The 27,581-nt window shown below is 40.9% G+C and overlaps 3 protein-coding genes across 3 annotated transcripts; 2 read left to right on the top strand and 1 right to left on the bottom strand.

The window, feature by feature from the left end:
* The first annotated feature begins 11,870 nt into the window (after window positions 1–11,870).
* Window positions 11,871–14,316, top strand: LOC123868149 (serine/threonine-protein kinase MAK). The gene is made up of 5 exons (XM_045910533.1): window positions 11,871–12,989; window positions 13,074–13,136; window positions 13,213–13,320; window positions 13,860–14,071; window positions 14,186–14,316. The coding sequence occupies exons 1-5, from the start codon at window positions 12,151–12,153 to the stop codon at window positions 14,245–14,247; spliced, it is 1,284 nt and encodes a 427-aa protein (XP_045766489.1). The 5' UTR covers window positions 11,871–12,150; the 3' UTR covers window positions 14,248–14,316.
* Window positions 14,317–16,039: 1,723 nt separating this feature from the next.
* On the bottom strand, window positions 16,040–17,147 carry LOC123868150 (TAR DNA-binding protein 43-like). Its single transcript, XM_045910534.1, has one exon. It carries the CDS (start codon window positions 16,978–16,980, stop codon window positions 16,126–16,128), a length of 855 nt encoding a protein of 284 aa, XP_045766490.1. The 5' UTR covers window positions 16,981–17,147; the 3' UTR covers window positions 16,040–16,125.
* A 1,280-nt stretch (window positions 17,148–18,427) lies between these two features.
* LOC123868148 lies at window positions 18,428–22,543 on the top strand. The gene is made up of 2 exons (XM_045910532.1): window positions 18,428–21,874; window positions 22,041–22,543. Exon 1 carries the CDS (start codon window positions 18,503–18,505, stop codon window positions 20,912–20,914), a length of 2,412 nt encoding a protein of 803 aa, XP_045766488.1. The 5' UTR covers window positions 18,428–18,502; the 3' UTR covers window positions 20,915–21,874; window positions 22,041–22,543.
* Window positions 22,544–27,581: the final 5,038 nt, after the last annotated feature.

Here is a 27,581-nt window from a genome sequence, read left to right on the forward strand (position 1 = left end):
TCATGCGATGGTAATCAACGAGGTGTACAGCTACCTAAAATCACTATACCAACGTTCTCCGGCGAATATTCTGAGTGGACTACCTTCCGGGATCTCTTTGTAGCACTTATACATAACAATGAATCGCTTCAAAATGTGCAGAAACTTCACTATCTCAAGAGCTATCTAACGGGTGAAGCTGAACAGCTACTTCGGCATCTAGCGATTACGAACGAGAACTACGCGACATGTTGGAATACTTTAGAACGTAGATATAACAATAAGAGATTCATAACCAACTGTATTTTCAAACGATTTTTTGGCCAAAGAAACATTACTGTTGAATCATCGAAGGCTATAAAGGAACTTTTGGATACAACTAACGAATGTATAAATGCTTTAGTAAACGTAGGCGTTAATGTGGAGAACTGGGACATCATAGTCATTTATATCTTGTCATTAAAACTAGATTCCGAATCCCGTAAACAATGGGAAGCAAAAATTTGTAATTTTACAGACGACTTGCCTACGTTAAAACAGTTTTTAGAATTTTTAGAACTTAGATTTCGGTCACTTGAATTTTTAGGTACTAAAGTAGTAAAAGGCTCTCAGTCACACCATGTAGCTACCAATTTTGATGATAGCCAATCGATTTCTTGTGTTTATTGTTCTGGCACCGATCATAAGTTAGGTAATTGTAATGAGTTTTCCAAGGAAGATCTAACAACACGTCGTAATTTTGTTCAAAATTCCCGTTTGTGTTTTAACTGTTTGGGGAAGAATCATCTAGTATCTTCATGCCGACTACCCACTAGGTGCAGACATTGCAAGGGAAAACATCACTCACAAATTCACGGTTCTAACTTGTCAACCCAAAGTCCAGGTGTTAACAGTCAATCGGTGGATAATAATAACATTGGTACGAACAGCACCACAGAACAAGGGGATACAGCAATAGAAAATATTACCACTTGCTGTTCTAGTAAAAGGGGTCAGGTTTTGTTAGCAACAGCTTTATTGAAGGCTGAAACAAACACTGGATCTTCTATGACACTGAGGGCCTTGGTTGACCAAGGATCACAAGCATCGTTTATAACGGAGTCTGCAGTCAGACTTTTGGGCCTAAAGAAAGTCAAAGCCAACAGTATCATAACTGGAGTAGGCAACGCATCACTTGATTCTAAGTATGTGGTTTACCTAAAGTTACAATCTCTTCAGGACCCAACCTTTAACATTCGTGTTAAGGCACATGTTCTCAACAAGCTAACATCATTCATACCTGAGAAAAAATTTGTAGCTGACCTGTGGCCAACGTTACCAAAATTGAAGCTTGCTGATCCAGACTTTAATATACCAAGCAAAATTGATACTTTGCTTGGCGCTGATGTCTATTGTCAGATTTTGGTAGATGGTTTGGTTCGTGGACCTCCAGGGACACCAATCGCTCAGAATACGAAGCTCGGCTGGATTTTGTCTGGAAAGGTAAGTGAAGAAAGTGAAACAAGGGATGAATTAAATTGCTATACAACTGTAATTGCCATGCATGCGCAAAATAACGATGAAGAGTTCAATCTCAAGAAATTTTGGGAACTTGAATCTGACAACTTTAGTCTTAATAAGAAACATCGCACGGTGGAAGAACAACGATGTGAAGATCTATTTCAAGAAACAACTACCAGAGACTCCGAGGGTCGATACATTGTCCAGTTACCTTTTAAAGAAGAGAATCCAAGCTGCATGTATGGTAATTCACGAGAGATAGCGATCACGAGATTTCTCATGCTAGAGAAACGTTTATTGAAGTCACCAAATTTACAAACTCAATATTCTGATGTAATTGCAGAGTATTTAACCCTTGGTCACATGGAGGTGATACCTCCAGAGCAGATCGATAAATCGGGAAGTGTTTACTTACCCCATCACGCAGTAATCAGAGCCGATAAAACTACAAGTAAAGTGAGAGTAGTGTTTGACGCATCTTGTCGGGATAACAATGGAGCATCCCTTAACAATGACCTCATGGTAGGTCCTACTTTGCAGGCTGAGCTTCGTCATATCATCATGAAGTGGAGGATGCATCCCATATGCATGGTGGCCGATATTGTTAAAATGTACCGCCAGATTAGGGTGGCAGATGAGGCTACCGATTTTCAACGGCTGGTGTGGCGGACTCGAACTGAAGGAGACCTTCAACATCTGCGTCTAACACGTGTTACTTTCGGGACAGCATCAGCTCCTTATTTAGCCGTCAGGACTTTGCACCAGACCGCTTACGACGAAGGAAAGGACTTTCCGATGGCCGCTGAAAAAATCTTAAAGGACTTTTATATGGATGACCTCCTTACTGGTTGCCAATCAGTGGCTGAGGGTAAGCAACTGTTCGTTGAAATAAGCAAAATACTTAACAAAGGAGGATTTGAACTTCAAAAGTGGTCTAGCAATGATGATGACCTTTTAAAGGAGATTAATCAAGGAGACAAATCAACAAAAAATAACCTGACGTTAAAGACTGACGAACCAATCAAGATACTGGGACTTACCTGGGACCGTCGCACCGACGACTTCAAGTACTCTGTGCAGCTGCCAGCAGTTAACAAACCGGTAACAAAGAGAAAGGTCGTTTCGGATATCGCTAAACTTTTCGATCCTATGGGTTGGATAGCACCATCGATTGTCAAAGCAAAAATTATGATCCAAAAACTATGGCTAGCAGGGATAGGTTGGGATGAAAAATTACCACCCAATCTACTTAAGGATTGGATTAATTACCGTAATGAGCTTACATCACTTACTGAATTCAAAATCCCACGATGGATAGGAGTGAACGATGAGACTGCCGGGTTTGAACTCCACGGATTCAGTGACGCGTCTAACGAAGCATATGCCGCTGTAGTATACGCTCGCGTAATTGATAAAGCAGGACATATCTATGTTCATTTAATTACATCAAAAACAAAGGTTGCACCGATTAAACAAGTGTCCATTCCGAGACTAGAACTTTGTGGAGCGGTTTTGATCGCAAAATTATTACAGGAAGTAGCGGAAGTGCTAAAGGTACCAAAGGACAGTTTACATGCTTGGACGGATTCCACGGTAGTGCTGGCTTGGTTAAGCAGTCACCCAAGCCGCTGGAAAACGTTTATCGCAAATAGGGTATCAGAAATACTGAATATACTAGACAGAGAGCAATGGTCGCATGTATCAACCAAAGACAACCCAGCGGATTGTGCATCTAGAGGGGTTAACCCATCAGCATTGGAATCGATCCAGTTATGGAAGACTGGTCCAGCATGGCTAAGAAATGCAACCATCGATTATCATCAAGGGCAGATTGGAGACACCAATTTGGAAGAAAGAAAAATAAAGGTTTGCCACTTGAGAGAGACAAACCAATTTGAGTTATGGAACAAGTTTTCTACATTGCGAAAACTCATCCGAGTCTTAGCTTACTGTAGAAGATTTTTAGCAAGGTCGAGAAAATCAAAGATAGACGAGACTCCGTCGTGGTTAACGAGTGAAGAGCTAAATGAAGCGCTACACATTTGTGTAAAGAACTGTCAGAGCGAAAATTTTGACAATAGCATACAACAAGACATAAAGCATCTTAAACAACATGGAACCGTAAATAGGAAGAGTAAACTCACCCCATTGAACCCGTTCTTAGATGCTGCTGATATTTTGCGAGTAGGTGGTCGTCTAGAAAGGGCCAATGTTGCTAAAGACACGAAACACCCCATGATTCTGCCAGCAAAATCGCATTTCACAGATCTTGTCATAGCTGAAGCTCACGAAAGAACTTTACACGGTGGACCTCAATTAATGATCAATTATCTGCGATCTAAGTACTGGGTAATAGATGCAAAAAACCGCGTAAAGGTGTTCGTTCACAAATGTGTGATATGCGTGCGCCATGCAGCACGCACAAGAGACCAACTTATGGGGCAGTTGCCACCAGCTCGTGTGACACCTATTCGACCATTTTACCAAAGTGGTGTAGACTACGCCGGACCCATCCAAATCAGAACTTCAAAGGGGAGAGGTCATCGAGCCTACAAGGGATATATATGTTTGTTCGTGTGTATGGCTACGCGAGCTATACACTTGGAAGCTGTCAGTGATCTTACAGCACAAGGTTTCCTTGCAGCTTTTAAGCGCTTTGTATCCCGCCGTGGACATTGCTCTGATTTATTTAGTGATAATGGAACCAATTTTGTGGGTGCCTCACGAGAGTTAAAGAATTTGTTTACTCAAGAAAGAGAAAATTTGACCAAAGAAATTGCTGAATGTTTAGCAAACAACGGAACGACATGGCACTTTATTCCGCCCCATACTCCACACTTCGGTGGACTTTGGGAAGCAGGGATAAAATCCACAAAACATCACCTTCGTCGGGTAATTGGCAGCCACACACTTAGCTTTGAGGAAATAACCACTTTATTATGCCAAATTGAAGCATGTCTTAATTCTAGGCCACTATCGCAAATTAGTAATAATTCCCAGGATCCGATTCCGTTAACTCCTGGACATTTCTTAATAGGTGAACCTGTGATGCTCGTACCAGAACCTAATTATGAAAGTTCGAACATTTCATGTCTTAAACGTTGGCAACTGACACAAAAAATGTTACAAGAATTCTGGCGTAGATGGTCACAGGAATATTTAAATCAATTCTTACACCGCTACAAATGGGCAAGCAAGAGTCCGGAACCAAATGTTGGTGAAATAGTATTAGTAAAGGAGGACGATCTTCCTCCAGCTAGATGGTTGCTGGGTATTGTTACAGCAAAACACACGGGTTTGGACAACATCACGCGAGTTGTTAGTCTGAAGTGCCGAGGTGTCATAATCAAACGACCTGTTGCCAAACTATGTGTACTACCAGTGGATACTTAAAGGTTTAGGTATCATAATTGTTTGAAGCATGTACTTTTTAACATTTTTTTGTTGCTGTTATCAGTAATTTAATAACGTTTATCTAGCTGATGTTATTTTTTAGTCACCAATTCACCTTTGTCTAGCTAAGGTCTTTATATTGGTTGAGTATCTTGTAATCATAACAAAAAATTGATTGTAATTAATTATTTATTTAGTTCTTTTACCATGTGCATGATCATATGATCTTATTCAGCTTGCGAAATTGAATCTTCAATGATTTGTATATCTTGTATAATTGTCAAAATGTTAACTACGCCACAATTTTGTAAACTTGTATTTTATAATCTTAATAAATTTAAATCACGTCGATTCACCCACCATGATTTTAACACCTTAACTCCCTTTAGGTTTTCTTCAACCATACAGTCCATTTTTTTTTGTCGAAGTTGGATCATGGTGGGCGGAATGATGGACATGCTGTCCATGGTGGGCGGTATGTCCAATCGTGACCGAAAAAACTACATTCATACGAACTAGATGGCGCTGATTTAAATTACAACAAGCTATTAAACAGGTGTGCAATGAAGCGTATATCAACTTGAAATTTATCTAATAAATGTCTTCGCCTATACCACGAGTTTTATTCACAGCTCAAACTACTTGATGGATGGGGCTGAAATTTGGTATGCAAATAGTCATTATGGTAGACGTAGCTAAGGGATTTTTGAAAATTCAACCCTTAAGGGGTTTGAAATTTGTATAGTCCACACGGAAGGTGGAGAACCGTGTTTGGTGGCCCACTCTTGGAAAGGCCTATGTCCAGCAGTGAACGCATACAGGCTGATGGAATTGAATGTCATAGACTAAGGATTAAATACACAAACTTGGCTGATTTCTGTTTTTATACAATGTGTAGACTATAGTCATACACCTCATATTAAGAATCTGTACTACTTATTTTACATTCACTATACAAGCTTACACCCGTCATTTTGTCTGTAGTAAAACAATAATGGCGTTATTTAGACTTTATTTAATTTTCCAGTATATATAGTATGGTATCCATCTTCAGGATGCAAGCTATCTTTCTGGTAAACATCTAAATTGGTTTTATTGTTAAGCTATGAAAAAGTGACATGCACAGGTAGCTAATTACAATTTTAGTAAAGATCTCTAACTTTTTGAAAATAAAATATAGCCTATGTCACTCATGAATTGCTCAGCTTTCTACTAAGAATTTTAAAAATCGGTTCAGCAGTTTCAGATGTCAGATGCACATGAAGATCTTTTTAACCCCCGACCCAAAAAGAGGGGTGTTATAAGTTTGACGTGTGTATCTGTGTGTCTGTGTATCTGTGTATCTAATTCAAATTCAAATTCAAAATGTTTTTATTCAATTAGACTTTTACAAGTTCTTTCGAATCGTCAAAAGCATCTACCACTGGTTCGGAATGCCTTTCCTACCGAGAAGAACCAGCAAGAAACTCGGCGGTTGCTCTTTTCAAAGATTTGATATACAATATTATGCCATGTACAAAAGCAATTGAAGTCCTGCGCATTGCTGGAGCGAATCGAAGTTCAAATCCACGTGTATCTGTGTATCTGTGTATCTGTCTGTGGCATCGTAGCGCCTAAACGAATGAACCGATTTTAATTTAGTTTTTTTTGTTTGAAAGGTGGCTTGATCGAGAGTGTTCTTAGCTATAATCTAAAAAAATTGGTTCAGCCGTTTAAGAGTTATCAGCTCTTTTCTAGTTTTCTTGTAGAAAAGAAGGTTAGATAACCGTTAGGTTCATAATATTATGTCAATAGACAAATGTCAAGTTGTCAAGATGGACGTTGCCTAAATACATAATTATTTATTTGAAAATGATGTTTTGGAAAACTCAGATACTTTGGATCGTCGGGGGTGTTATAAATTTTTAATTTACACTTGTTTATTTATTTGTTTTTTTTATAGCAATTCCATAAATACTTTCTTTAAATCTAACATCCATACTAATATTATAATTGCGAAAGTGTGTCTGTCTGTCTATCTGTCTGTCTGTCTGTCTGTCTGTCTGTCTGTCTGTCTGCTACTTTTTCACGGCCCAACAGTTTAACCGATTCTGACGAAATTTGGTCTTATGGTCTAAGAATTTTAAAAATCGGTTCAGCAGTTTCAGATGTCAGATGCACATGAAGATCTTTTTTATTTATTTGTTTTTTTTTTATAGCAATTCCATAAATACTTTCTTTAAATCTAACATCCATACTAATATTATAATTGCGAAAGTGTGTCTGTCTGTCTATCTGTCTGTCTGTCTGTCTGTCTGCTACTTTTTCACGGCCCAACAGTTTAACCGATTCTGACGAAATTTGGTATAGGGTTAGCTTATATCCCGGGGACGGACACAGGCTACTTTTTATCCCGGAAAATCAAAGAGTTCCCACGGGATTCTTAAAAACCTATCCGCTTTACGATTTGTATGAAAGGTACCAAGGTAGCTTGCGTCCCTGTAATTGACATAGGCAACTTTTTATCCCGGAAAATCAACCAGTTCCCACGGGATCTTTAAAAACCTAAATCCACGCGGACGAAGTCGCGGGCATCCTCTAGTTTGGAACAAAATACTATGATTGTACATGGTAGTATTATAGATACCCAGTTTTGGGTGTTGCAATTTGGTCTGTGCAGCGGGCCCTAGCAGGTAGACCCATATTTTTATTTTTATTATATTTAAGTCGTTAAGAAGGCATACATAGGCTGCACTAAAAGTATCGGGAATGGAATATTTCCACTGTCCCTGTCATATTAAAATCTTTTTAATTGAATTTTAGTGGGATTGGTGGCACTGTAAGGAATACTCGACTAACAGATAGACATTTGAAACCAAATTCTGTCGATAATATGAAGGCAAGTAAAGACATCTTACCATACCAAACTGAAGTTTTACAAACATTTTATGAAGAAACAGGTGTGAGCACCCAAAAGTATTTAGCATTGCAACGACTCGTATCAATTTTTAGGGTTCCGTACAGGGTGCCAATGAGACTCTATTACTAAGCCTCCGCTGTCCATCCGCTTACACGTCCACCTGTCCGTCCGTTTGTCTGTATGTCTGTTTTTCAGCGTGCTAAATAGTGTTATGTCTTGTGCGATGGTACGGAACCTTTTGTGTGCGAGTCCAACTCACACTTGACCGATTTTTATTTTGGCTTATTACACATTGCCCCTCCAAGTAGGACAAAGTAGATTGTATAACATTTTAAAGTTCAATTTGTCCCACTAATTATTGGTTTGACCAATTGGTGCATAAAATAGCGGCACCAGTGGCACTATTTTTAAGGCCCAGCCCAAAAATTTCTTGAATTATGTATTAGCATTTATTTTAATTCATTTAGATCTTCTATTTTTAGGGTTCCGTATCTCCAAAGAAAAAAGGAATCCTTATACTTCGTTTTCTGTCTGTCTATCTGTGTCTCTATCAAGACAAGGGAATTAAAGCTCTTGAGATACTTCCCGTATGTAATCCATGACATTTGGTAGCTAGCAATGTCCTAATAGCACAATAATTAATAAAGGGAAAAATCCGAAACCATGAATTTGTGGTTACATCACATATCTAATCAAAGTCAAAGATTATCATGAAATGTTGTGATTTATGTCTCATAATATTATAACTAACAATTTGCTCGAATTTGTGTAATTCATTGATAATTCATTTTACCTTTCAGGTCAAGCTTGCTGTAAGAGTCTTTAGCAGAGAGGTGGCCCTCACTGTGTCAATGCGGATGAAGACATACATGGACATTTTAACAATTGACGATTATTGTACGATACCTGTAAACATCGATGATGGCATTTTCATTACAGAGATAATTTTATTTATAAATAATTTATTCGAGAGCTTAAACGGTTGTGGTCATTCTAAAAGTGGTTTTAAGAACGCATTGTCCGGAAAATTGCAACCATTTAGCGTTTTGGAATGATGACGAATTTAGTTAGTCAGGCTTTAGGTATAAAAAATCCGGTCAAGTGCGAGTCGGATTCACCCACGAAGGTTTCCATATCATTATACAAGATATTTTAACCAGTGTGGCATTGTGGCACAGTTGCCACAATGCAAGTTAATGGCAACAGCGCCATCTATATCTGATTTAGTAAACTTAATTTTTTTTATGAATTTGTAAACTGATCATGATTTTCTAAATCCACATAAATAGATTTTGAAAATTTTTGTTTCATACATTTTACTAGAATATATTTTGGTTAATGTAGTTTAATGGAAAAGATTTACATTTGTCGAGGGTTTCATACCTCAAAAGGAAAACAGGAACCTATAAAGGATCACTTCGCTGTCTGTCTGTCTGCCCCCCGTGTCTGCCATTTTGGGAGAATCAAAATAGGAATCATGACATTTGGCTGGTGACAATGTCTTATAGCACAATTGAACGAAAAAATTTGAAAACCGTGAACTTATGGTTACATCACAAAAAAAATTAAAGATTTGTGTTCCCAATCAAATAATTAGTTTAACTAAATCACATTCGTCATTAATTTGCACATTTTTATTACACTGGTTTGAGATTTCTTGTACGATCGTGCGGAACCCTTCTGTGCGAATCCGACTCTCACTTGAATGGTATTTTTAGAATCAAGTACAATTATTATTGTTGAAAACATGACTACATAACTGAATAATAATGACATACTTTTGTGTCATAAGACACAAAAGTATATCATTATGTAAGTATGTATAAGTATCAGTATAAGTATGAGATAAGTCATGTTGTTATGCAAAATTCTTGTTGTATTATCTGGTTTTGTATTGTATTTCCTGACAATGTAAATTTTATTACTTAAATCGGTTGATACTTCTGCCGTCCTAACGAAGAGAGCAATAACTAGGTTTCGACTACTTTCGAGATATTCGCGGTTATGATTAGCTACTTACAAATCGTAATATTACATATTGCAGTTTTGATAACCAACAGAACCGAAACTACTGAAGATACAAAAAAGACGTCTAAGGCGAAAATATAGAGCTCATTTTCGTGATTACGGATATGGTCTTAAGTCAATTTGCCCAAAAACTCGACTTATTTGCACTCTTTGTTGGACGGCAGACTTGACCTCAGTAACTTTAAATGAATAATATCTTTATGAAGACTACGATAATTTGGCACTTGCGTCTTCTATAATTCGTCCAAGACGTTCGATTGTGTTAAATATAAAACGCTGGTCAGAAAACTACAATTATTACACTTATAGCAATTCATTTTATGATATTTAATTGTTATACAGTTTATAATAATCTCTCAAAACAACGTTTTGGAGATGTATCTTGAAATCTAAAGTTTTTATTTTCTAAAAGATAATGATAAAAAAATAGTATGATTAAATTGATCTGACTAGTTTTAAGTGTGATTGTGAGATGGTAATAACAAAAAAATACCCAGCTGAGTTTGTTGTGGTGCATTGGAACCCTACGAAGGTTTAGTTTAGGTACTTTAAGGGCCGGCGCACATATGGCGGAGCGCAGCGCAGAGCATTTTTCACAGTCAAAGTATTATCGACTTTGTCCTCATTGAAATAATATCTAAATTTAATTGTGCATCCGTGCGGATACTTGCGCAGTCCCGCGCGTGCTCGCGCATTCTATGGTAGAAATTCGCGTAATGTGTCACGCGAATAGAAAACTTCGCGGGCATGCTCTGCGCTGAACTCCGCCGCACTCCGCCATGTGTGCGCCGGCCCTTAAGGGCATGAGACGGGTCTGCCCGCGAAATTCAAATTTAATTTGATTTTTCGCAATTTGTAAACTAATACAACAACCTAGGCTTATGGCATTTTAATTGCTCCAATGGCAGTAGCACCCTCACAGGTTTATATAAAAACCTTTACTTGAAAGGGTCCAGTTTAAGAAATTAGCTCTAGTATCGTCGACTAATTTGTGGTTATAGTGGATACTAGAGCTAATTTCTTAAACTGGACCCTTTCAAGTGAAGATTTTTAAATAAATAGTTGGGGATGATACTGTTATTGTCGCAAATAGAATGCCATAAGCCTAAGTTGTCGTATTAGTTTACAAATTGCGAAAAACCAAATTAAATTTGAATTTCGCGGGCAGACCCGTCGCATCCACCTTAATTTTTAAGCGTGCTAATATTTATCACCATCACGTCATTGAACCAAAAATAGTTAATAAGATTTTTAAATCGTTAATAAATTATTTAAATTATTCTATTTCGTTTTATTTTTGTTGACCAAAAAAAGTTGAATAAATCGGTTATTTGCCGAAAACCGGTAAATGAAAACCGAAAAACCGATATTTTTACGATAAAGTGCGACACTATATTTAATTGCGATTCATTACGATTTTCGAAGCTCATCCCTAAAATTACTAGGCTGTCATGACGTCATCGTGACGTTTCGCCGCAACCGTTTACATCTATATTATATTGTGGGAAAGAGACGTGTAATGTATAGTGTTAAATTGCCATAAGAGGGTGAAATAGAAAGACCATGATACAAAGAAAGTTTATTATAGATAGATATTGATTTTTTCTATATATGTAATCCGATATTATCGGTATGTATAGTACTCGCTACTAATCATAAACAGATCTATGGAACTTCGTCGTCTATCTCCGGATTCGTGGTCTGTGGTATGTACATCACAGATAACCACCTTTTTTTTCTCTTTCGTCTGGCTGTACAAAGATTAGCCAATGTCAAGTTTGTAGTTATTTATAACAAGTTAGTTAAACTATACAAGCATGGACCCCGTCTGTGCCGGCGCTCGCCGACATAAGCACGGCACCCCCTTAGAGCGCTTTCCAGTCAGTTTTAACAAAAAAAAAACACTCCAAAAAGGCAGAGCACGCCCGCCAGCTAACACCAACACAGACAAAGTCGATAAGTAATGTCATTAGAGTAAGTTCATAGAAGTAAGTTTATATTACTGACTGGAGAGCGCTCTAAGGGGGTGCCATGCATGTGCCATGCGTATGTCATGTCATGCCATGGGGTGGTGGGCACAGACGAAATCCATACTTTTAAGTTTAACAAACTTGTGTTACAAATAACTACAAACTTGACATTGGCTAATCTTTGTAAAGCGAGACGAAAGAGAAAAAAAAAAAGTTTATATTTCAGTTGCCATGGTAATTTTGAATCAAAATAACGAAGTCAAACCTACATGAAACTTTGGGAAACTAATATCCCCTTAGAGTGATCCCAATATATTTAGTTTCACAAGAGAAGAAAGTGAGGACAGGTAGTCGGTGGTGTGGTAGGCGCAGGTATGTGCCATGAACCGCTACGTGGTGCTGCAGCAGCTCGGCGACGGCACGTACGGCTCGGTGGCGCTGGCGCAGCGCCGCGACACGGGCGAGAAGGTGGCCATCAAGCGCATGAAGCGCAAGTACTACTCGTGGGACGAGGCCATGAGCCTGCGCGAGGTCAAGTCGCTCAAGAAGCTCAACCACGCCAACATCGTCAAGCTGCGCGAGGTGATCCGCGAGAACGACACGCTGTACTTCGTGTTCGAGTACATGCGCGGCAACCTGTACCAGCTGCTGCGCGACGCGCCGCGCGCCTTCCCCGAGCCCGTGCTGCGCAACATGCTGTTCCAGGTGCTGCAGGGGCTGGCGCACATGCACCGCCACGGCTTCTTCCACCGCGACCTCAAGCCCGAGAACCTGCTGTGCACCGGGCCCGAGCTGGTGAAGATCGCCGACCTGGGGCTGGCGCGCGAGGTGCGCTCGCGCCCGCCCTACACCGACTACGTGTCCACGCGCTGGTACCGCGCGCCCGAGGTGTTGCTGCGCGCGCCGCGCTACGGCGCGCCCGTTGACCTGTGGGCGCTGGGCTGTATCATGGCCGAGCTGTACACGGCGCGCCCGCTGTTCCCCGGCAACTCGGAGATCGACCAGCTGCACCGCATCTGCGCGCTGCTGGGCGCGCCGACGCGCGCGCAGTGGCCCGAGGGGCACGCGCTGGCCGACGCGCTTCGCGTGCGGCTGCCGGGCGGCGCGGGCGTGCCGCTGGCGCGCGCCGTGCCCGGCGCCGGCGCACCTGCGCTAGCGCTGCTGGCCGCGCTGCTGCGCCTGCCGCCGCACGAGCGCCCCACCGCGCCGCAGGCCCTGAGGTGCGCCACCCTAGTGCCACTAATGCCACTCATCTATGGAACTGTGTAAAGTTTCGTGATTTCATTTCCTTTATGTATTTCTAGATTTCCATATTTCGCCGTGGGCGCCGCGCTTGCTCTGCCCCCTCCGGCGTCGCGGCTCAGGCGGTCGGTAACCACCCCTTTTTATAAATTTGTATTCCAAACTGATAGACGTAACAAATCACTTTCCTTATTTTCAAAGGAGTAGCACACGAGCGGAGATCGAGAATGCTGTCCCGGCGGCGCCCGGCGCTCCGAGCCAGCCGGTGGCGCCCACCCCGCCGCGTGACCGCTTCGCTGACATCCTGGGGTATGTCGCATGACTAGAGAGTTTGAGAATGCTGCCCCGGCGGCGCCCGGCGCTCCGAGCCAGCCGGTGGCGCCCACCCCGCCGCGTGACCGCTTCGCTGACATCCTGGGGTATGTCGCATGACTAGAGAGTTTGAGAATGCTGCCCCGGCGGCGCCCGGCGCTCCGAGCCAGCCCGTGGTGCCCACCTCGCCGCGTGACCGCTTCGCTGACATCCTGGGGTATGTCGCATGGCTAGAGAGATCGAGAATGCTGCTCCGGCGGCGCCCGGCGCTCCGAGCCAGCCGGTGGCGCCTATCCCGCCGCGTGACCGCTTCGCTGACATCCTGGGGTATGTCGCATGGCTAGAGAGATCGAGAATGCTGCTCCGGCGGCGCCCGGCGCTCCGAGCCAGCCGGTGGCGCCTATCCCGCCGCGTGACCGCTTCGCTGACATCCTGGGGTAAAAATATGGGTTAAAAAATATATTTAAGTTATTTATTTTATAGTTGTATCCCGATATTTCCTTCACGTTGCCGATAGATGTTGTTGTGGCACGCAGGGGCGAGGTGGCGCACTCGGCGCGGCGCGGCGGCGGCGGCGGCGGGCGCAGCGTGCTGGCGGCACTGCAGGGCGCGCCACGCGCCGCGCCCGCGCCCGCTCCCGCTCCCGCGCCCGGCGCCGCGGCCGCCTACCTGGGCGCCGCGCGCTACGTGGCCGGCGCCAGGATCGACACGACGCTGTTCCAGCCGCTCGCGCTGCTCTCGCGTCAAGGTGCTCACTCGTACGATAACCGTTTGCCAGTTGAATACGTTACAATCGCTTTTGCTAGTTTGCCGATATTGTTTATACTTACCCACTTGTTTACACATAACTTATTTGTTTCAGAAGCCACCACAGTGGGCAGCGGCGCGCACAGAGTAGATTGGGCGGCGAAGTATTTGCGTTAACGTGATTTCTTTCGAGTTGAACTCATAAAAATACTGTGTATATTTTGTAGATTAGAAAACGTTTGTAAATAAAATCGTCTACTGTAAATAAATAAAAAAAAACAAGTAAATAAAAAATCAAAAAAAAAAAAAAATCATGTGTAATCTTCTCTACTTTGATCTGTATAAGAATTCCAACAGTTGAAGCAAGTATAGCCTCTGAGAGAGAGTGACAATATTATCTATGGAGAGTGAGATAGAATAAATTACAAGTAAGTTACAAGATTAGTTGGTATGAGTAGGTACCAGAGATGTGCTACCAGCATGTCTCTGGTAGGTACTCATACAATGATGACTGAATGCACCATGCTATCAAGGTTCCAGTGGAGTGCGATCTCTCACTCTCGCTCGGCAGTCGAAGTGAGATAGCGATAAGTAGGTTTTACATCAAGCAGGTACTTAGGTATATCCAGGTATAACTAGTTATAACGCACCATTTTTTTTCCTCTCTCTTCTGGCTTTACAAAGATTAGCCAATGTCAATGTAACAAGTTAGTTAAAATATACAACACGGTGTTTACATACTCTTTGATATACAAGTATGGACCCCGTCGGTGCCGGCACTCGCCGACATAGCACGACGCTTAGAGCGCTTTCCAGTCAGTTTTAACAAAAAAAAAACACTCCAAAAAGGCAGAGCACGCCCGCCAGCCAACAACAACACAGACGAAGTCCACTAACGCACCTATTATGATTGTACCCGCATCCCCTCCAAAATCGCCCCCACTCCGTCAGCGTCCTTTTTAACCGACTTCAAAAAAGAACAAGGTTCTCAGTTCGACTGTACCTAGTTATGATTTTTTTTTATTGTTTTGTATGTTTGTTATGTGATTTCTCCGCCAAATATGAACCGATATTGATATTTTTTTTTGTTTTGTGGGCCATACTAAGGAGGTGGTCCCATTTTAGTTTGGTGAAGATCTGATGAATATTATCTTCGGAGACGGAGAACAGAACTCCTCAATGGATAACAGTAAATTGCTCGCGATCAGTGTAATAGCTTAGTAAACAGTAGGTTTTAATTTTTAACCAGGCATAGCAAATTTTAATACAATGGGGCCACTAAAATTTATGAAATAAACTTAAAGAAAAAAACCGACTTCAAAAATCACAAACACTAAAAAGTTAAAATATAATCTAATTTATTACAGAGTATATGTATACCTACTTACAAGAGTTAATATAATTCTATAATAACATTTTTTGGAGTCGGTGCCAATGTGGAGTCACAGACAAGATGAAGAGCACCTAAACAGTTCACGTGGCTTGTGTTAGGGAGGCCGATTCACATTTGACCAGTGCTTTAGGGTTGTGTAGGCACTTTATAATGCAGCCCATCACTCTCTTGTCAGTGTAGTGCTTTTATCCATCCATAGCTTTTAGTCCAGGGTTGGTTCCCAGAAGGGCAATTTGGACGATATTTAAACTGACTCTGGTCCAGTCCAGGGGGAGGCTTCGGCCGAGGCTCGTCGCCGGCCGCTCACGTCCGTTCCATCTTAGATCTGCATCACCCATTACCACCAGGTAAGATGGAAATCAAGACCAGCTGTTAAAGTATGATTACTTTTATTTCATATAGTATATGCGTGATGGCTCTGAAGTAGGAGTATGTTCCATTAGATAATTAGTTCATTTGCATCATTTGCCATAATTCTGACTTCCCGGCTCCTGCACACCTCATTCCCATTGCTGAACTGAAGAAGCTTTTATCACAATACAATAAGCGATGATGGGGCGTAATGAAAGGCAGGTGAACAACTTTATCAATCTATATTATATAATTATGTACAGGTTTAGTTTCATATAAAATCTGTGAGTGATCAACGAGGAGGGCACCGCTCATTCGTACTTGAGGTAGGGCTTGGCGTCGGGCGCCTGCGGCCAGGCGTCGGGCGGCCAGCTGTACACGCGCGGCGCCTCCAGCACGCCCCAGCCCAGCAGCGGGCGCCGCTCGCGCTTGGGCGACGCCGTGGACACGTTGACGGACACGCCCTTGATGATGTGGTCCTGGCCGCACAGCGACTGCGCCACCTCGGGGTCCAGGAACGTTACGAAGCTGAAGGCGCGAAAGGGCTTGGGCACGAACACGTCCGTCACCTGTCCGAAGGCGCCGAAGTAGTCGCGCAGGTCGTCGGCCGACAGCGCCTCGGTGCAGCGGCCCACGAACACCTTGCGGTCGGCCGCCGCGCCGCCGTCCTTGCTGTTGGGGATGCGCACGTCGCACCAGCGCCCGTCGATCAGGTGGCGCCGGCCCAGCGCGCGCAGCTGCGCCGCGTACTCCGCGAACTTCACGAAGCCGAAGCCCTTCGACAGCCCGGTCTTGGCGTCGCGCTTCACCTGCACCATGAGCAGCTCGCCGAAGGCCGCGAAGTAGGCGCGCACGGCGTCCTCGCCCGTCTTCCACGGCAGGCCCAGCACGATGAGGTCGGAGCAGCGCGGGCGCGGCGCGGGCGGCGCGGCGCGCGGGAACGCGCAGAAGTAGCGGTGCGCCGCCCAGCCCTCGGCCGGAGGCAGCACGCGCTCGTCGGCCAGGCGCAGGCCGCGCAGGCGCCCGCCCGCGCGGAACTTGAGCCCGCACGCGCCCGCGAACTGCGCGGCCACCGTGCTCAGCAGCAGCGAGCCGTCCTCCTCGGCCGGCAGCTCGATGGGCTCGTCGTCCTCGCCCGCGCTCACCACCACGTACTCGATGGACATCTTCACGCGGGGGCGCACATCTTGTTTACATTATCGCATCCTGCGCGACCACTACGAGCTCCGAATTTTACTTTTTGCGTTTTTTTCTAAAATTAAATTATTACACCCGATTAGTAGGACTAGTATTTGCATCGCATGACGTTGACGTATGACGTGACGTTGCGTGTCAACTGTCAATACGACGTTTTTACGTCACGTTTTATGATTTTCTTTTTTTTTAATTTAGCTTTATGGCTTCGTGTTGTAGCGTTTTCAGGATTACTATATAGTAAATTAGTAGATACGGGTAACATTGACATAGTAGTTGTTTAAAATTAAAGACAACTTTCGCTACCAGATAATAGATGGCGCTGTAAGACTTGTATATCGCGGTCTTGGTCGACTACTTAAGAAATATAATACTCATGTAAAATTTAAGCCGTGTGTGTTCGTCCTTGGGTTCAATAAACCGGCCCGGCCTTTTTAGAACAAACCGTGGGTTTTTTTGTTACTACCTGCGGTCCCTCAGAGCACGGCTGGAGCGGGAACATTTTAGTCCTTCAGAACCGGACCTTTTGAACAAGTGGTCCACTGGAGTGGACCACTCACCGTACTCGCAGTGGATCGCTGCAGACACCAGAGTACGTGGATCCAGCAGCGGCGGCAGGCGCCGGCAGAGGGCGCTAGCAGCGCGGACCAGCGAGAGCGAGCGAGACGAGCGGTGCAGAGCAGGACAACCCTAGTACGCCAAGGATGGACTACCAAGGACCAGTTTGACAGGTGTCAAAGTCAAGCTGACAGGTGTCAAAGTCAAGTCTGACAGGTGCCAAAGTCAAGCTGACAGCTGTCATCGTGACGTGTGAGTGCAATAGTTCAAGTGAAGTGTCAAACCGTGAGTACAAACCTTCAAATAAACTTTCAAGCAAAATTAAACTTTATGTCAGTGATTCATATTTCAAGCAAAATTGAACTTTATTTCATTGGTTTCAATAACTTAGAAAATTCAAGCTAATAAGAACATAGAATTTAAAACTTGTAGAAATATTAGTAAACTTTTAATTTTAACTTAGAGTAAATTGCATGCTAGTTAGGACTTAGAATAATTTCACTAAAAACGAGGGAACGGGGAACCTATGTCCGATTTCCCCTAGAACTGTTAAAGTTTCAAACACTTGTAAAATTTTCAAGAAATATCTTAGGACATAGAATTTTTTCGATCAGTAAAACACTTGTAAATTTTTCAAGATAAAAGAACATTGAAATTATTTAGGACATAGAGATTTTAGGTCAACCAAACACTTGTGATTTACATGATGGTATTAGAACATAGAATTATTTTGATTGATAGAACACTTGTTAATTTAATCGAGAACTTTGCTTTCACTTGGTTATTTTCCAAGTTGCTTAACTTAAATTAGTACAAATGAATGATTTAGAACACTTTTAGTTTGAGTTCAAATGAGGACAATGATTATTTAATAGGTCAGTAAAGAGGTGCAGTTTTAGCTAAGTAGATCAATAATTAATTTAATTTGAGTACAAAATGGAAGGACTAATAAATGTGCAGTTAGATTTATATAATTCAATTAAAAAGGATTTATCCAATTTTAAGAAAAGTGCAAAAGAAAGAATAAGCAAAGAGTACGTAGAAATTAGATCGGAAAGTTTAGAAACAGATTGGTTATCTTTTAGAGCAAATCATGCTAAATTGTTTGAAATTTCACAACCAGATATTTTAGCAGGTACACAGTATGTTGTAAAAGAAATTTATGATATTACTAAAGATCATTATTTCAATTATAAATCTCTGTTAGTAAGAACTTTAAATCAATTTAGGTCAACAGAAAGTCAGTCAAGTCCTAGTACAAATAGTGATAAGGTCAGCCCGTTGGTAAAGCTTCCAAAAATTACTATTCCGACATTTTCGGGTAGTTATTCAGAATGGACAACATTTCGTGATTTATTCGTTTCTCTAGTTCACAATAATACTGATTTAGACAATGTACAAAAGTTAAATTATTTGAAATCTCACATAACGGGTGAGGCAGAGCAATTAATAAGGCATACACCAATTACTAGTGCAAATTACAGTCGATGCTGGTCTCTATTAGAACAAAGGTACAACAATAGAAAATACTTAGCAAAATGCATCTTTAAGCGCTTGTTTAGCATTAAACAGATGAACACTGAGTCAGCATCTGGTCTAAAAGACCTTATAGACACCACCATAGACTGCTTGAATGCCTTAAAAAATATAGACATTGATGTTAGCACATGGGATATTATTATAATTCATATTGTTACTTTCAAACTCGATTCCGAAACACGGAAACAGTGGGAGCTACATATTTCTAGTTCAGTCGATTCGAATCAATTGCCAACCTTAGAACAATTTAAAACTTTTATGGAAAACCGTTTTCGCGCTTTAGAATTTGTAGATTTTAAAAAACCTTCAGTACAGTACACCAGTGGTTCTAGTTCAAGACCAAAGTCTTCTATAGCTACGAATACCTCAGTTATGCGCTGTGAGTATTGTTCAGAGCAACACAAATTGTGTTTTTGTAAAAGGTTTGCTGGTGAAGATATTGCAACTAGGCGTGACTTTGTGGGCAAGAATTCAATTTGCGTGAACTGTTTAGGCAGCAATCACATATCTTCTCAGTGCAAAAATCCTGGATCCTGCAGGATTTGTAAATTGCGTCACCATTCCCTTTTGCATCAAGAGATCGAGAGCACAGCTTCCAGTTCAACGGCAGAAAAACCTGTTGAGAGTACTAGCACTTTAACTAATACTCCACCAATAGTTTCATGTCTTTCAACTCAAAGGATTTCCAGTTGCGGCCAGGTTTTACTTCCTACGGCATTAGTAAACACCGAGTCTGAAGCTGGTAAGGATCATATCCTCAGAGTTTTATTAGATCAAGGATCGCAGGCCAGTTTTATAACTGAGGCTGCAGTCCAGCTGTTGCGTCTTAAGAAGACTCCTGTAAGCGGAATGATTACTGGACTAGGAGGAAACAAAGCCATAAGATCAAAATATGTAGTTACCATCAAATTAAGATCAAGGACAAACCAGGACAACAACATACAGGTCACAGCTTACGTGCTGAAGAACATAACTACGTTTTTACCGGAACGTCAAGTGCATAACATGGACTGGACAGAATTTAAGAACTTACAACTAGCAGATCCCCGTTTCAACACTCCCAAGGCAATCGATTTGCTGTTGGGTGCTGATATTTATAGCCAAATAGTACAAGAAGGCATAAAGAAGAGCCGTAATGGGAAACTTATAGCACAAAGAACAACATTAGGGTGGATTCTGTCTGGCACAGTTAACGAACGTTTTAACAAGAACAACGAGGACACTCCGGAAATTTCGGTTATGCATGCTCAGATCACTGAAACTGAAAATTCAAAACAGATAGAAAAAGAGCAAAAGTTCAAACCAAGTACACCAAATAGGACAGATGAAGGTCGCAATCGGACACGACACCTGAACGTAACCAAAACCCAACCATCACACAAAAGGCTATCGAAGAATTCAGATCTGAAACAAATAGAACATACAAAAGTACTCAACAGAAATTCACAATTAGGACATATAAAATCTGTAAACATAAATGACAGAGAAAATAATGAAGCTGTCTACTTACCACATCATGCATTCGTCAGAAACGATAAGACAACCTTAAAAGAGCAAGCTGAAAAATGGAATAACAATAAAGTAGATATATTAACAAGCATATACAAGAAAGAAGATCAAGAGAACATACAAAACCACACACAAGAAATCGACAAGCAACAGCAAGACACCTTAAGCAAGGGTAAGCACAAACAGAACACAATGGAAAAGAACAAACAGAGCAAAATTAGCCTCAAAATCAAGAAAAGGACATGCACAAGCAGATTCCTGAATTCCAGAACAAGCAAAAACAGAGAACACAAAAAATAAATAGACTGGACAACGAGGACAAAATGATAGAGGACATGGAAAATATCAAGGACAAAAAGGATATTGAAATTAAAACAAAAAATACAACCAAAGTGTTAGGACTTACCTGGGACCGAAGTGAAGACCAGTTTAGGTACTCGGTGAATCTCCCGCATACAACGCCTGGACCTGAAACAAAGAGATCAGTATTATCAGTGATAGCGCGTTTGTACGATCCGCTAGGTTGGATAGCACCTAGCATGATAGTAGCAAAAATGTTTATTCAAAAATTATGGTTAGCAGGTGTAAACTGGGAAGAATTAATTTCAGAAGAATTAAGAAGCAAATGGGTTACTTACCGCAATGAACTGGAACAACTCACCAAAGTACAAGTCCCACGATGGCTAGGCATTTCAACAACGGACTCGACGGTTGTTCTTTCTTGGTTAAATAGCCATCCAAGTCGTTGGAAGACTTTTGTGGCCAACAGGGTTGCAGAGATCCTAACGACTATGGATTCTGCCCAGTGGTATCATGTCTCATCCAAAGAGAACCCTGCAGACTGTGCATCGCGAGGTCTCCAACCGGGATCGCTTGCAAAGAATGAGCTTTGGTTCTCCGATCCACAATTTCTTAGAGAGCAAACCATAAAAAGCCAACAAATGTGAAAGTTCATTTAGAGGAAGCAATTAGTACGCACTTTAATGCGTTATCTGAGGACACCCTATTCCAACGATTTTCTTCCTTACAGAAACTGCTACGAGTAGTAGCTTACTGCAGACGATTTTATAAAAGAAACACTTATAGGACAACGCATTTATCTAAAGAAGAATTAGATCAAGCAAGGATTTGTTGTATCAAAAAAGCACAAAGGGAGGAATTTAATGAAGAATATTTACAGTTAATAGCTATACCGGAGCTCAAGGACTATTTGACTTCCAATGTAAGTTCACTAACAAGGTGGCAATTTATTCAAAGAATGTTGCAAAGCTTTTGGCAACGCTGGTCACAGGAGTATTTATCTCATTTGATGAACCGCTACAAATGGAGCTCCCGAGTCCCGGAGCCAAACTTAGGAGATATTGTTCTAATCAAGGAGGATAATCTGCCACCAAGTCGTTGGTTGATGGGTCGAGTATTGGAAAAGCATCCGGGTACTGATAATGTTACCCGCGTGGTCACCATCAAAGTAAAAAATTCTACCCTTAAGAGACCCACGTCCAAATTATGTATTTTACCCGTTAGTGAATAAGTAGTTACAATGATTTAAGTTTTTAGGCTAGGTCAAGCTCCTCTTTGTTAATTTAAGGGTTAATTTGGTTTGTTTTATTTCTACTATTATGTAAGTTCAAGCGTTTATTTAAACAAAGTTCAAAATTTATGTGAGATCACCCACCAAGAACATTTGAGCAGTATCATTTACAGGTCTCATATTTAATTAAGGCCATTTCTCACTAAATGTCCTTGGCGGGCGGTATGTTTAAAATTAAAGACAACTTTCGCTACCAGATAATAGATGGCGCTGTAAGACTTGTATATCGCGGTCTTGGTCGACTACTTAAGAAATATAATACTCATGTAAAATTTAAGCCGTGTGTGTTCGTCCTTGGGTTCAATAAACCGGCCCGGCCTTTTTAGAACAAACCGTGGTTTTTTTGTTACTACCTGCGGTCCCTCAGAGCACGGCTGGAGCGGGAACAGTAGTAGTAGGTTTTAAGCATATTATTATGCTATTGATAAGCTTTGCGGTAAATGTGGTTTATATTATGCAAAAATTACAGCCATTTCTTGAGGTCACTGAACAATTTGCAATATTTTTATGATTTCAGATTTATTGACATTCAAAACCTCGTCAAAAACTCTAGGGTACTTCCTGAAGTCCTAGTTAGCCAACTACTCAGCACTATTAGCTTCTAACATATGATGTTTATGATCTTATTAAATTCTACTTTATAGAGCAAAGCTTGTTTTTTGCTTTTCAGTTACCAGTAAAATCGGGTTTGGCAGTCAGGTTTATTAGTTTTTTTTTAATGCGTAATTTTAAGGGTTCCGTTCCCTCGAAAGGAAAAACGGAACCCTTATAGGATCACTTTGTTGTCTGTCTGTCTGTTTGTCTGTCCGTCCGTCCGTCCATTCATCGTGTCTGTCAAGAAAATCTGTAGGGTACTTCCAGTTGACCTAGAATCTTGAAATTTGGCAGATAGGTAGGTCTCATACCACAAGTAAAAGAATAAATCCGAAAACCGCGAATTTGTGGTTACATCACGGTTTTTTTTTAAATGTGTTTCAATTTTCAAAGTAAAATAAACAAAATAATAATTTGTTCAATCGGAAACTGTTGTAAATTAGATAATGAGTCCTTTGTGTGAAAACTTAACTGGCTCAGTGTATTTGCCTAAAATAGACTATGAACTCATGTAATATATTAGGCTGTATGTTTTCCTAAATAAATGAAAAAAAAAAGGATTTCACCACCACCGTTTACCACTTTGGAAGTGTCTCTCGCGCAAACTATTCAGTTTAGAAAAAAATGACCCACCAAAAACATTTCATGTAAAATGTTGCCAAGACTCACAAGTTCATAATGCTTTCACTGTTAAAAAGTTATGAGATCTCTAGTAGAGCCAAGCCCCTAGCTGAGCTTAGAATTGCGCTGCCCATGGGACCTATCCCAAGTCCAAAGTATATAGCTCTTAAATGCTCTTGAGTATATCACATTTATAACAATAAAAAACAAATAACTCTACTTACAAGCTCTGATTTTACAAACCCTAAATCTTGGTTAAAAAAGGACGGCTTGGCCGTTTAATGTTCGTGGTACTTTTATCTGATATGACATTTAAGCCCGGAATAGCTTGTGCGACAATCATGAAGTATAATACAAATTAGTAATTGTCGAACAAACTATTCCTTATGACCTTAATATAATATGTTATGTCATGTAATAGTTTTACGAACATTAAACGGCCAAGCCGTACTTTTTTAACCAAGATTTTGGGTTTGTAAAATCAGAGCTTGTAAGTAGAGTTATTTGTTTTTTATTGTTATAAATGTGATATACTCAAGAGCATTTAAGAGCTATATACTTTGGACTTGGGATAGGTCCCATGGGCAGCGCAATTCTAAGCTCAGCTAGGGGCTTGGCTCTACTAGAGATCTCATAACTTTTTAACAGTGAAAGCATTATGAACTTGTGAGTCTTGGCAACATTTTACATGAAATGTTTTTGGTGGGATTTCATTTCTTTTTGGCAGGTGCCCTAGATTTTTTTTTTGGATCTATTTTTTGTAGGTACCTACATCATTTTCATGGCCCGGTCTCTATCGTTACCTCTTTTTTTAAAAGCTTTTATTCCACTTGCAATGTATGTAACTATGTTGGTTTGGGTGGAATCTTGCAACTCAATTTTAAAGCAGACATATCAAATTTCAGTCTTTTAGGACTTCAGGAAACACATTTTTTAAATGTACAGACTGGGAAAAGTTTATTTTTCTGTTGTTTGAATGAAATCCCTAGCCTACATACCAAATTTGAGTCTTCTAGGACTTAGGGAAGTACTTTAGAACTTTTGACTAGAGGGGTTTTGAATGGCAATAAATCTGAAACCATAACAGGTAGACAATTGATACTTGGTACGTTTGATAAGTCTGTCAAGGACATATTATCCTGAAAATATCAGCATTCTAGCGATAGACTTTACAAATAATTTGCTTCCCCCCTACGTGGGAGTGGAGGGGGAAAATTTTGAATTTCTTAATTTTCCTGTAGTTTGTATGCAATTTCTAGTGTACACACCAAATTTCAGTCTCCTAGGACTTCGGGAAGTACCCTAGAATTACAGACTAGAAGTTTTGACTGTCAATAAATCTGAAACTATAAAAGCTAGACAATTGATACTCAATGCGTTTAATAAATCTGCCAAGGACATCTTATCCTGAAAATATCAGCATTCTAGCGACAGAATTTACAGATTTGCTTCACCCATAAGAGGCGTAGAGGGGGGGCATTTCCAATTTCTTAATTTTCCTGTAGTTTGTAGTCAATTTCTAGTCTACATACCAAATTTCAGTCTTCTAGGACTTCGGGAAGTACCTTAGAGGTTTTGAGTAGAGGTTTTGATGATCATCAGTGAGGGACGAAATCGGCGTATTTTAGGTATCAATAAATCTGTAACCATAAAAGCTAGATATTTGATACTTGGTATATTTGGTAAATTTGCTGAGGACACCTTATACTGAAAATTTCAGCTTTCTAGCGTCATCCAGACCGAAGTTATGACGGGTCGAAAATACGGCGAAACACTTCGAGAAAAAGGTACGTAGCGCCCCGGCCGCCGTTTGGCTCGTCTTGGCGGGGGCACTGCCGTGCCCCCTGATATTAGAAACCTCAATATCATTTTTGAAGACCTATTCATAGATACCCCTAACGTATAGGTTTGATGAAGAAAAAATTTGAGTTTCAGTTTGAGTGTGGGGAACCCCAAAAATATATTGTTTTTTTCTATTTTTGTGTGAAAATCTTAATGCGGTTTACAGAATACATCTACTTACCAAGTTTCAACAGTATAGCGCTTAAAGTTTCGGAAAAAAGAGGCTGTGACATACGGACGGACAGACAGACAGACAGACATGACGAATCTATAAGGGTTCCGTTTTTGCCATTTGGCTAGGGAACCCCAAAAACGCAGACTTATTTATTACTTTGCTAACTCCGACCCTAAGGGCCGTGGCACATAATTATGGCGGAGCGCAGCGCTGAGCATTTTTCACAGTCAAAATATTATCGACATTGTCCTCATTGAAAATATATCTAAAATTAATTGTGCATCCGCGCGAAGTCCCGCGCGTGCTCGCGCATTCTCTGGTACAAATTCGCGTAATGTGTCACGCGATTAAAAAACTTCGCCGGCCCTAAGAGGTTTTTCTTTTGTGAATTTTGAAAATATTGTTATGATATTAGTAGTAGTAGTATGACAAACTGCAAACATAAACAACACACAATGCACAATCACACGCAAACACACAAACACACACACGCATACTCCACATATACACACATGCACACATACATACATACCACAAAATTCACGTAAGCGCACACGCACTAAAACCTATAGGCTTAATATTTACTAACAATAACATTACATTACATTACATTACTAATATTTATTACTAGTGATGCAGGATAAGAACTCGGTCTCTAAAAACTCGTAACTCAATGTACGCACAAAGGAGTGACAGGCAGTTGGATTGCATGATACCTCACAATAATGCCGCGTGTACGTAACTACAATCACTACCTACCCTCCATTAAAATATATTATTAAGACTTTTTATTTTTATTGGTACACTGTGATTGATTATAACGCTGTTGTATTGGTACGGTTTTGCATGTCCGACCATCAGCGCACCATATTAACACATTTAAATTAAGTTCTTAGTAACGGGAGAAGTCAACCCACTGTAATACAGTGTTTACTAGCACAGGGGTTGTCAAACCTATATTTTAAGAACTAAGAATGAATAAATGATATTATTATTATTTAATTATTTTCGATATTTTGACTAATCGTCTAACCACTGCGGGCTCTAGGCGTGATTCCCAGACTTGTAGCTTTTTAAGTTATTGTAACTACTACTATTGTATATGAGTCACGAGTAAACGAAAGCTTTTATAGATCATGATTATTATATAATACCTACTAGCTGATGCCCGCGGCTTCGTTCGCGTGGATGTAGTTTTTTAAAAATCCCGTGGGAACTCTTCGATTTTCCTGGATAAATAGTGGCCTATGTGCTAATCCAGAGTATAATCTATCTCCATTCTAAATTTCAGCCAATCCGTCCAGTAGTTCTAGCGTGAAGGAGTAACAAACATACACACACACACACATACAAACTTTCGCCTTTATAATATTAGTGTGATTTACTTTAATATTATTATTTTTAAGCTATTGCATAGCCTCTATCGCGGGCCTTGAGCGTGGAGACCGAATCCAGAAATTCCGTAACGAATAAAACCTAACACCCCCCACTCCGACCGGCACAGCGGTGCGGTGTTGAAAGCCGTGCATCGGCCATCGTCTAACGTCGTTTCAGTTCGGCAGTCTTCGGCACGGTGTTTGTGCGACTAGACGTATGGTACGACTCCACGAAGCTCGCACGAATCGAGACGAGCTGCTCCGAAATCGGACGAATAGGTAATCAGCTGTTTGTGAGAAAGTATAAAGGTGTATAGGTATTTATCATCTATGTTTTATTATTTATTTTAATTTTATATACATACATTATGTGTATCTACTTTATTTTATTAGTACACCCCTTCAACTTTCTTTAATTTTATTATCTTCTCACCCTAAGGTTGCCTGGAAGAGATCGCCGTTTTAGCGATAAGGCCGCCTGTTGTACAAAAATCTATTTTGTTATTTATATCTCTATGTCTAGGTGTACGCTAAAGAATATTTTATTTTACTTAACTTAATAGTAAAGGAACTGTGAAACAAAATAAAATGACTGTAACGTCACTTCAAGTTATCTCCTGAAACTGTTTATTGAAAAATCTAGAAAAATCAATACAAATAAGCACATAAAGCAATATTGTTATTGAAGTCTGCAAAATTGAATATTTGTAAATATGTAACGAGATATAAGCTACCAACATAATGTGTAGTCAGCATGGCCGATACTGC

This window comes from Maniola jurtina, chromosome 9 (genome assembly GCF_905333055.1).
Source record: "Maniola jurtina chromosome 9, ilManJurt1.1, whole genome shotgun sequence".
Classification (NCBI taxonomy): domain Eukaryota; kingdom Metazoa; phylum Arthropoda; class Insecta; order Lepidoptera; family Nymphalidae; genus Maniola; species Maniola jurtina.

Bases quoted from the DNA above. Each gene is read 5' to 3' on its own strand.
- LOC123868149 (XM_045910533.1), top strand. From the start codon at position 12,151: ATGAACCGCTACGTGGTGCTGCAGCAGCTCGGCGACGGCACGTACGGC. The intron at 12,990-13,073 runs GTGCGCCACCCT...ATGTATTTCTAG, and splicing joins ACCGCGCCGCAGGCCCTGAG to ATTTCCATATTTCGCCGTGG. The intron at 13,137-13,212 runs GTCGGTAACCAC...TTATTTTCAAAG, and splicing joins CCGGCGTCGCGGCTCAGGCG to GAGTAGCACACGAGCGGAGA.
- LOC123868150 (XM_045910534.1), bottom strand. From the start codon at position 16,980: ATGTCCATCGAGTACGTGGTGGTGAGCGCGGGCGAGGACGACGAGCCC.
- LOC123868148 (XM_045910532.1), top strand. From the start codon at position 18,503: ATGGAAGGACTAATAAATGTGCAGTTAGATTTATATAATTCAATTAAA.